General features: G+C 35.1%; 1 protein-coding gene across 1 annotated transcript; it reads right to left on the reverse strand.

Annotated features, from left to right (window-relative positions):
* Positions 1–3,360: 3,360 nt before the first annotated feature.
* Positions 3,361–4,317, reverse strand: LOC110338387 (olfactory receptor 52D1-like). Its single transcript, XM_021221725.1, has one exon. The coding sequence runs from the start codon at positions 4,303–4,305 to the stop codon at positions 3,361–3,363; it is 945 nt and encodes a 314-aa protein (XP_021077384.1). The 5' UTR covers positions 4,306–4,317.
* Between the last annotated feature and the right edge of the window lie 7,641 nt (positions 4,318–11,958).

Genomic DNA, 11,958 nt, shown 5'->3' on the forward strand with positions numbered 1-11,958 from the left:
CTTTTGTCTCTAGCTGCATATATAGCAGACGATGGCCTAGTCGGCCATCGTTGGGAAGAGAGGCCCCTTGATCTTGCACACTTTATATGCCCCATACAGGGGAATGCCAGGTTCAAGAAGTGGGAGTAAGTGGGTAGAGGAGCAGAGCAGGGAGGGTATAGGGGACATTCAGGATAGCATTTGAAATGTAAATGAAGAAAATATCTAATAAAATAATTAAAAAAGAAAATATTAAAATATGTATTTGTGTAATGTAGTGAACAAGACACTTGTTAATATGATGATTATAAATAGCTAACCACAGATGTCACATGTTATTACCATTTTAAAATCCATTGCTACTCTCACTCAGATTTATATCACATCACATTTATAAACCATGATGTTTTCCATGGTTGTAATTTAAAAAACAAAAAGAAAAGAAAACAAACAAACAAACAAACAAACAAAACCAAGTTTTCGCCTTTGCAGCCCTTGCTCCCTGCCCATCTCCAAGATTGGCTGCCACTCTTGACTTGCCCATTCCTTTCAGCTCAGCTCTGCCAATGCCCAGCTGGCGCCTTTCCTGGGAGCTGTCACCTTGCTCCCAGCCCTTCCCAGCCCAGCTTCATCAAACCGCCAACTACTGTCTTGGCTTCTCTTTCTCTGCCCACCTTTGCTCCATGGTTGAAGAATACTCAGATAACTATTATTTGAGAATTTGCCTAGTAGCACAATTGCTGGGCACAGATTCTCCTGCCCTAAAGTTATCAGGTAGCATAAATCAGCTAGCTCCCACCAACTTCCTTGGCCCTGCTCATGGCTGAGGTTGCAGGCCCTAGTTTCACAGAGGTCTTACTAGACTGCTGCTTTCTCCTTGTTCCTCCGGTGCATAGATGCAAAATCCTCCTCTCTTTCCTCTTGTTTCTTTTTCCGCCTGGGTCCTGCAAGTCCCCACCTGTCCCTTCTGTCCAGCAATTGGTTCCAGACATTCTTTATTGACACAATCAAGAACCAAGTAGGGAGTCAGCACCTCCCCCTACAGTGATTTATGATTTCAGTTGTGGAAGTAAATATTTTGATAGGTATTTCTACTTGAGATTGCAGCAATCCCAAAACTGTTTACTATGATTAATGATGTTACTAAGAAAAATGTGTTTGGTCCGTAATAAGTGATGACATGTAATATATGTGAATATTTTTCCTGGGTATCACTCTTCTGGAGACAAATGTACCCAGAATACTACAAATGTTAAAAAATAAATAAATCCCAAGCCAAACATTATAAAGATATAAAATTTGCAGTGACAAGTAATTCTAATGGTCAAATTCGAGTAGCAGAAAGTCAGAACTTATTTTTATTTATATAAAAAACAAACTTCATGAACATGTTTGTACATGGAAAACAAACTACACTGGCACAGCTATACTCACTGGAAAGAGTGAAGTCATGAAGCCAGCACAGCTGCTTGACAAAGTTCCAGCCAAGCTGAGCCAAATGCTTTAGTCACTGTCATTCTATTTCTCGCTTTTGGGCTTTGGACTCTGTGTGCTGGATTCGTGGGGACATTCTACATTATTCATTTTATGACCTTTTCAGAAATAAGTATGTCTGAGTCTTTCTTAGGAAATTTCTAAATATAACTTCATTGGGTCATTGTTCAGAAGTCTTCCTCATGCTCTGTAGGTTATTATACACCAATAAGTACTAATAATCTGGGAATCCCTGGATGAAGCCATTACTCCATATATTTTCTTGTGGTATCTGCCCATGAGCAAACTCAAACAGTATAATTGGTACAGAATAAACAGAGACAATTTTCAAACTCTGATTGGCCAGAAGAATAGGTTACAGAATGAAAACTTCCCTTTAGAATACAATTTGAGCTCTCTGACAATGTAGTTTAAAGATATAGGGCATACACCTCTCCTGAGGAATAGAACACAGTAAACTGATATTCTTTTCCCACTTTACAGCATACATGATGAAACATAGTAAAAGAAGTTAGGTATTAGTATTTGCTATTCATAAAAAGATCTGTGCATATATTTTCTGTTTGTCTGTAGTGCTTTCAAAATTCAAACAAAAATGCAAAAAGCAAGCTGACATATAATAAATGTTTGCTTTGGAGGATACATTCTTTAGATTCTTTAAATTTGAGTTTGGGGCTGATAATAAAAATAAAATCTGTTCTGTATATATTTTCAAATTATGACTGAACTTGTAACCTTGGGCATGTAATGAAACATCAAACCCGTAATCTGTATTTCTTAGATAATCATTAGTTTGTCTTTGATCTGTGAAGCCTGTATAAATAAAGCAGTACAAATTGCTAGTCAGTCAGAGCTGCAAGATTCCTGGACCACTTAAATCTGATTCCCTCCTTCACCTCCCTGACTCCTTATTTACTCTGCATGCCTCCATGGCAGCAAAGTGCCAGCTGGGGAAGGCTCCTGGTCCTAAAGGCTCTCAATGCTGTCATAATTTAAAATATTAGAGGATATTTAATTTCAATCATCACTTGTACATTTTCCTTGTCCTATGATAGATAGGGCAGAATTATAAGTGAACTGACTTTTAGAGTAGTTGGTCCAGATCCCTTCAGAAATGGATGATGGACAGTAAAGTAGGTACAAGCAGGAAACATTCACACAATTTAGAAAAGGGCCACAAGCGTTGTCTAAATACCTAAGTGAAGGTAAGTAAAATGAATCATTTGCAAAGCTTCTTGTTTTTTTAAAAAACCTTGGTTTTTTTTAAATGTATCTATATTGATATTTCCAGTAGTGTTAATGCAGAGACCCTTATGCCAACTTGAATATTTAAATAAACTTCATAATAATCACAGTGATTAGATTCAAATAATCATGTAAAACCAGAAAATGAAGCTCTATGGGCTGGATTAGTGGCTCAGTGGTTAACACTGTTCTTTCAGCAAGCAAGCTAAGGTGTGATTGCTAGTACCAACATGGTGGCTCACATCTATCCATATATTCAATTCCAGAAGATATGATGTACTTTTTTGAACTGTGTGGGCATTGTGCATGCAAAGAGTGCACAGATCTACATGCAAGAAAATTACCCATAAACAAAAATCCTAGAAAATAATAAGGGATGTGAGGCCACATTTTGAAGTAAAAAAATAAAATAAAATAGGACCACCAAATTGGAATGCTTATATTTCATATTTAAAGTGTTCTTGAAATTCTCAGAAATGTAGTTAGGGATTGTTAAGAAAAAATTACATTTGGATCAGTTACTTTTTCAGAAAACAACACAATCACTTGATTCTAAAAAGGATCTTAAAAAAGATACATGACAAGTAAGATCAGAAGTATAATTATTTGTATTGACGTTATGCAAAAGCACAATAATTGAGTTCAGGCTCTTTGGAAAAGAAACAACTTAAGGAACCTGTCTCTTATCTTCTTGGTTCTTACACCATAGATAATGGGGTCTAACATGGGTGGTACAAGAAGATACATATTTGCAACAAGTATGTGTACATGTGGAGCCACTTTGTGCCCAAACCTATGGGTAAGGAAGGAGAAGAAGGCTGGGGTATAGAACACTAAGATGACACAGACATGTGAGCCACATGTGCCCAGAGTCTTGAGTCTGGCATCCTTGGAAGGAAGGCGGAAGACTGTGTTGAGTATGAGGACATAAGAGCAAATGATCAATATGAAGTCCACCCCACCCGTGAGGAAAGCAACAATGAGGCTGTAAGCTCTGCGGATGNTTGTCTCAGCACAGGCAATCTTGATGAGGGCCATGAACTCACAGTAAGTGTGGGAAATTATATTTGTCTTGCAGTAGGGAAGCCAGCGTAGCAAGAAAGGGTGAAGACTTAGAAAGACTGCACCACGAAGTACAATAGCCAGGCCCATTGCCCCAGTTACAGTGTGTGTCAAAATAGCTGAGTGCCTTAATGGGTTACAAATGGCTACATAACGGTCAAAGGCCATTCCTACAAGGAAACCAGACTCCATGGTTGAGCAAGAGTGAATCAGGAATACTTGAGTGAGGCAAGCTTCAAAGCGAATCTCTCCATCATGAAACCAGAAGAGACTGAGAAGTTTGGGAACAGCTGTAGTGCACACCACAAGGTCAGCCACTGCCAACATGCAGAGGAAGAGGTACATTGGCTCATGGAGGCTGGAGTCTGTCTTGATGATGAACAGAAGTGAGCTGTTTCCCACTAATGCCAAAATGTAGCCCATGCAAAAAGGGATGGAGATCCACATGTGTGCTGACTCCAACCCAGGAATGCCAATGAGGATGAAGGTTGAGGGATGGACATTAGTTTTATTGTATGTTAACATGATGAGTGTCAAGAGTTTGTGGGTGTTGCCTTGAAAGGAACAATATTAATTTATAAAACATTTAAGAGGAGGGAGTCAATACATAGGTGACTAAATTCCGCAGATCTACTGGAATTCTTGTAAATATATACCTACAAATTATTTCATCTTATACAGAATCATCTAAAGTTGTAGTCATCCTGTTTTTAAAACAGCATCACCTAAACTCAGATTTAGATTTTGCTAACAGTGAAGTCTGCAAAAATCATGTTACTTCATTACTGAAATACATTTAATTTTTGTATGCTCCATGCAATGAAGAACCTTAATGCTTTTTACCTATGTGTTGACATTTTTATTGCTATATTATTTTGCATTACCATTTTGCTTTTTAAAAAGTAAACTGGAAATTAGTGAGTATGTGAGTATGATGGTTATAGAAAAATAAGCATTAGTTAAATAAGAGAGATATGTGAGAGCTAAAAGGAGATGTTCCATGCAGAATTTATGATTTTAGATCATAAATGTAATAGCAAGTGTCCTAACCCTTTTAGGATTCATTATAATGGATATCTATACATTATAATGGCTTTAGATTATGAAAGTCATCCCTTAAGCCATTACTCAACAGTGTCTGAACTGGAATGTTCATAGGAGACTAAACATTATTAATGAATTAAAATGATAGTATTTTAGACTTTTACCCTGTTTTTGAAGTTTCATAACCAAATACTTTACAAAATTTCATGATTTTACTTACAGAGACAGCAGAGATGTATATACTTTTGAGTTTGGAACAGCTGGACACACGTATCTAAGAAGCCTCAGAAAGTCTGGGGGTATGGCATTTGTGAATCACAACAAACACTGAGCTGAAGAAGAATCTAAGAAAACCAAATTGTTTAAAAATTATGTAATGATACATCAGTTAATACTTCCATATCTTTCAGTAGATAGTAATGCGTCAGATTTTCTTCTGCAAACAATTTATATATTATGAAGTATATATTTCATTTATGTATTTAGCTGAGTATAGATTAAGTCAGTTACATACATTTAAACAGCTTACAGAAAACAAGTCCTGTTTGTAGCTCACATATGGATTTCAGAAGCTTGTGCCAAATCCAAGTGCTAATTACCCTAATTATGTGGCACTATACTTATGGTGCTATTAAGAGAAATGATGGGCATCACTTTATGTACAGTATGAAGGTGATCCCATGCCACTGCTTTTGATGAATAATTACTGACATCCCTAGTTTTGAATGCCACAGAGAAGCAACTCTACCACTCAGTCCTTCTTTCTAGTAAAGCCTTTTCCAATGTACCCACTCAACCAGTCACGACCAATTACTACAAATAATATGTACAGTGTAATGATCTTACTGGTACTTCGCTCTGTGATTGAGTTCATGTATGCACATCCAGAACAATGTATTATATTTATTTTCCTCATTTTTATTAAAATCAGGTCTTGAATATTTTATTCTACATTTTAGTACTTTTAATATTTTTTATTGAAAAATTTATGATCTTTTTTCTGATCAACTTCTCCTAGATCCTTCTTACCTCCCCAACTTTACTATCTGCCCTTTCTTTCTCTAGAAATAAAAAAGATAAGCAAACAAGACCCAAACAAGCCATAATAAAAAAGAAAAAGAAAAATACAAGAAATACACATATAGACATACCAGGTATTTTTACATTTTCTCTTTTGCTATTTATTCTTACCTTTATACAATGTAAAAACATTTTTCTTAGTAGAAAGTAATGGGAAGCTATGAAGGAAAAAAAATTCACACTGTAGTGATTGCAAGTGTGCAATAATTTCACTTAAAGTGAGTTCAACCCTAGCTTCTATCATGAAATTAAAAACGAAAATAATATAAATCACAGGATGCCAAGATGAAGGCTAAATATAATTAACAAAATATAAAATTTTATGATTAATATGAGGTTAGAATTAAATATCAATGCTTAAGAAAACTGATACATCTTTTAAAAGAAAACAAAGGTTAATAATTACTATTAAAATATTTTGTTAAAGTAACCAAATGAATTGGAACTCTATGAGTTATACATGTATATGTAAAGTTATGTGCAGTTAGTCCTTACCATAACACTATTTATAACAAATGATATTGAATTATTCAAAACATTCAATTATAAAGTGATTAGGTATAATTGACTTTTTATATTATCTAGTTAGTATAATTTAATGGTACATGCTTCTATAAACTAGTATAAAAAACATAAAATGAACATTAGTTTTCCAGTTGCATTAGGGTATAAACACAAAACTTTAAAATATATATAAAATAAGCACATTTATACTGAGTACTTTATAAAAAAAACATAATTTAAATGGAACTCTGTAAAGGGTGATGGATAAAAAGGAATGTAGACTAGAAATAATTTATCTTGATTACTATGCTTGATTTTTTTACAAGAACATATTAATGTCTTTCTTGTTTCCAGGTGGCGTTACAATAGGTAAATAAACAATGAAAACTTATGTTTGTATTCATCAGAAAGAAACCACAAACCAAGCTAATACATAAAAAATATTTAAAAATATAAAGAGAGAGTGATTTTTGAAATATACTTATTTCTACTCCTTTGTATACATAATTGGCTAATTTTCTATCTATGAAGTCAATGACTATATGCAGTTGTTCTTGGTGGGATTACTACATATGAAATAGTTTAGTAACTGCTAAGCAAAGTTGAAGACTCTATTTACATATCACCTTTGCATTATTTTTACAGCTTTCTTGAACTTTCATTGACACTTGTCCCTGGTGCCCTTGTGATATGACACTTACCTGCTTCCTCCCTTTTATTGTGTTTTATGTTTGTTCAATATTTTCTTACTTAATGTGTTGTAGGTAAATATTGGTTTAAAAAAATGATACTTTTCCAATGACTTCTAATGAATCAATAGGGAAAAAAGAAATTGGCAGGAGAGAGAGTACAACATTTCAATATAACTTTAAGATAAGAGTTACCTATGATCACAAACAGTAAACCTTCTGAAGGAATCCCCAACAATATTGCCTAACAATTTCTTGGCACTAAATTTTAAGATAGAGTGAAGGATTTTTCTCCAACAAAGTTAAATTCTATAACTACTGTTTTTTGACTACCTGATGAAAAACACTTGGGAACAGAGAAGAAATTTAGATATGCTTTTGGAAATTAATAAGATGTATAATGTTGGTAAATCTTTCATCCTTAGCCCATCTTTTAACAAATGATGTAATACAGTATAGTGCTATCATTATTCTATTTCATTATCAGTTTTAATATTTGCTGGTTGGTAATCCTACTTATGACAGAGACAACTCTAAGAGATGACATTTGTAAATTATAATACAAATACAAATGTCAATTCAAAAACGGGAAAATTATATTATTGAAATGTCACATAATAAGAAATCATAGCTACCATTTTCAAATCTGTTGTAACCATAAAGTTACAAACTTGGGATTTGAAAACAAACAATTACAAACTTTAACTATACATTATACCTAAAACAATGTAGAGGAGGACTAGCAAATAAAAATGATAATGATAATGGATGATTATTAATGATAATTATTAATGATAATAATAATGGATGCCAGACTGCTTTGAAGGAAGAAACATCATAGATATGTGAGGTTTGCTCAGCATATACGCTGATATAACTCATCCCCATTCTTCATTAGTATTCAGTCCACTGGGGTGCACAGAGAGGCCAGACACCACTCATTCTTAGAAAAAGTTTAGCCTCCTCTCAGCATCTATCAAAGATATATATATATATATATATATATATATATATATATATATATATATATATATATATATATTGCTTGTATGGCCAATGTAGTCTAGACAACTATAAACTAAAAAGAACTCATCATTCCAAAGAAATTTTACAGAAGTCTGTTTAAGTAACTGGCTCCTCTAATTACACTCCTCCTCCAGCCAGAAGACTACCTTAGTCATGGCATAATGAGAGTTACTGTGAAGTTCTTACCTCACTAGTCGTTTTGTGTGGACCAAGGTGAGTCCTTGAGCAAGCCCTGTCCTCTCATGACTTATAGCTTTCCATTTAGATATATTATGGACAGCTTCCAGGTCCTTCTGACTCTCTTTGGCAGGGAAGGAGAATAACTTCTCCATGGGATCAGAAACAGAAACCACAGGGAGTTTGAAATTTGGTATCAAAAGGCTACTTATAGATACTTAAAGCAACAGTGTCATAATAACAGCAGAATCTAAAAGCATAGAGGCTAGGGAGATTTCAACTCTCTGCAGCCTGATTCCCAGCAGGATTACTTAAGTCTCAGAGCAATTCTTTAAAGTACTCATACATGTATGTACTGAACATAGTCCCCTGATATTTCCTTGCCCTCATCTTTCCCCTCTTTTTCCATTATTTGCCACCTTGGCTCCTCTGTTCCACTTTCGTATCATACATATGTCTATGTCTACATCTACGTCTACGTCTACCTCTATGTCTACATCAACATCTACGCCTACGCCTATGCCTAAGCCTACATCTATGCCTATATCTTGTCTATGTCTCTATCTATGTCTCTATGTCTTTATTTATTTGATACATATACATGTAATTTATACATACATAACATATGTATATAAAATGTATGAACTACCAATGAGAAAAACATTTAATATTTGTCTTTCTGGAATTGGCTTGATTCAGTTATATGGTTATCTCCAAATGAATTTATTTTCTTGTAGTGGGCATATTCTTAGGAAGGTTGTGCTTGAGTCATATGAAAGTTATATATACCTACATTATTATTTATAAATTTTTGATAAAAATAGTATTGAATTCCATAGTGGATTGTAGTTAATATTCTGACCAGAATTATATAAGGCTTCCCTTCATCTACATCCTGGTCACCAATTTTTGTTTGTGTCTTAATGTCTGCAGTTATTATTGACATTAGATGGAATCACAAGGTAGTTTCATTTTCATTTCTCTGATGTCTAGATTCAAATTATATTTAATATGTTGCTTTCATAATTCATTATAACCAACTGCATAGAAAGTTTTTGAGTCATATGAAATAATAAATTGGTAAGAATTCTATCACATGTAAACATTAATGTGAAAATGCCTTCTGAACTAGCCCCGTTTATTCTGTCAGTTGATGCTTTTACCCCATCCTCAGACTCCTTGGGTTTTGTTAAATATATATTCTTGAAAAATCTTTGTGCCAATCTCAGCAATTTGTTGAGCTGAAACTTTGAATTTTCATAATTTGTTTCTGATACTTATACTCTCCTTATATTATAAGAGGATATTCTGTATTAATAAAACACATCTATGGTATTGTTATGCTTGTCATTTGTACTAAAATTATTGCTATTCCCTAAAATGTATTTATAACTCCAAATATATAGATGGCATATTTTCTATTTATTAAACTTTGTATGTGTGTTTTGTGATGCTGGTATATGTGTGCTTGAACATTAAGACTGTGTATACTGTTCAATAGACAACTCTTGGAAATCTGTTTTCTGAGTGTGGTTTTAGATTTTATAATTCAAATATAATGTGTTTTTGACACTTTATTCAGTTAGTTTCTCTTTTTCTGTTTCACTCTGCACACATCCCACTGCCAAAAATGCTGTGGAACATTTCCAAGTGTGTTGTTAAAGACTCAGAAGATGTTCAGGTACCTACTGGAGAAAAGGAGTTTACCCAGACTTCATACAGATAGAGTTACGGTGCTTCTGGTTACAATTTGGTTTGTGACTATAATTCCAGCACTTGGCAGCTTGAGGTAGAAAGATTTTGGAAAGAAGAAAGGAAAATTAATAACTGAATAAAGTTTCCCCTGGGGATACAAAAGGAAGTTTATCTGTGTGCATGTAGGTCTTGTATGGGATGTGCTGAAGTAGGTCTGTAGTATGAGACAAAGACATGGAAAGTAATATCTTTGTTTTATTTTAGGTATTTCCCCCTACTTCTATGAGGGTGTTTTGCGCACTCACCCATCCACTCCCATCTCCCTACCCTTGAATTCCCCTACATTGGGGCATCCATTGAGCCTTCACAGGACCAAGGGTCTCTCCTCCCATTGATGCCTGACAAGGCTATCCCCTGATAAACTGTTTCTTTCCTTGATTAGAATGGCATGCTCATCTTTATCTTTTCTGATTAGTTGTAGTTTGAATTCTATCTTCTCAGATATTACTATAGTAGATCACTTTTGTTCATAATTTTACTCTATGTGATGCCTTTAAAACTAATAAAGTGTGTGGAATTTGTTGGGTAGGGGGCTGGGAAAGATTAGAGAGGAGCTGGGGGATGAAAATCTGTAATCAATATATAATATATTATATATTATCATTATCTATCTATATAGCAATATATATTAATATTCCAGAAAATTCCATTTTAAATTGAAAAAAAATCAACCAAATAAACGAACAAGCAAACAAACAAAAAACAAAAAACAACCTAAATAAAAGAACAAAAGGAACAATTGAACACCAGCAGGCATTACCTGTGAAGGTATTCTCATCCCTAGTTCTACAACAGAATACCTGTAGCCTTCCTTCTATACACCACCCAACCCACATCTCTAGTGAATCCCACAGACTTTCCCCTCCTAACCTCCCTTCCCCAACTCATTGCTTTATCCCAAAGCCCAACTCCAACTGACACTTCCTGCTAAACCACAAGCCAAGGAACCAGGCAGACTGAATGCAAATTTTCATCTTACTCTGCATCCTAGACAGCTGCTGCAGCCCCTCCCAGTCCCTCTTCCCCCATCTCCTGGAGATTCAACAGATCTCCTCCTCCTAACCTCCCTGCCCCCACTTTCTGCTTTATTCCTGGCAGCCAGCCTTTCCCCAGGCACCACTGCTAACCCAAAGGTCACTCCTGCTAGAGAAGCAGATAGGACACCTACAGATCTGTTTCTCTTCTTTTGTTCATTCAAATCCAACCTCCCAGTCTCATTCCCAGTGCACTTCAGCAGACATTCTGGAGTGACTTCATTTTTTACCCTCCCCTCATTATAAGGAGATAATAGGCAGATCCAGTTTGGATGGTTTGTTTTCCTGTTATCTGTGAAATACTTCCAACCCCTAACCTACCCCCTTTCCTAAGTGTCAGCACCCAATACCCATCTACACATTTTACCTGGAGCCTGTATTGGCAACACTTATCAGGGCCTACCAGACAACACACAACCACCATGCTCTCCTAAAAGCCAGTGAGGAAACAGAAACTAGGAACAAAACATCCATCCCACAAAGACAAAAGCAGAAATCAGAACCTAGACCTGTAATCATCATAAGCCTAGTTGTCTAGACACCTGCCCTAAAATATAATTAATAACAGCCAGGGTGATATGTCTCCAATAGAACCCAAGAACCCTACCAAAGCAGGTTCTGAGTATTCCAACATAGCTGAAGCACAAGAAAGAGACCTTAAAATAGCCTTTATGAATATGATAGAGGCCCTTAAAGAGGAAATGAAAATACACTTATGAAATTCAAGAAAACACCAACAGTTGGAGGAAACAAATAAATTCCTAAAGGAAATTAAGAAAAACACAAACAGCAGAAGAAAATGAATAGAAATTTTCAAGGCCCATAAATGGAAATAGAAAATCAATAAAGAAAACCCAACCTGAGGGAAT

The sequence above is a fragment of the Mus pahari genome, chromosome 1 (assembly GCF_900095145.1).
Source record: "Mus pahari chromosome 1, PAHARI_EIJ_v1.1, whole genome shotgun sequence".
Taxonomy (NCBI): domain Eukaryota; kingdom Metazoa; phylum Chordata; class Mammalia; order Rodentia; family Muridae; genus Mus; species Mus pahari.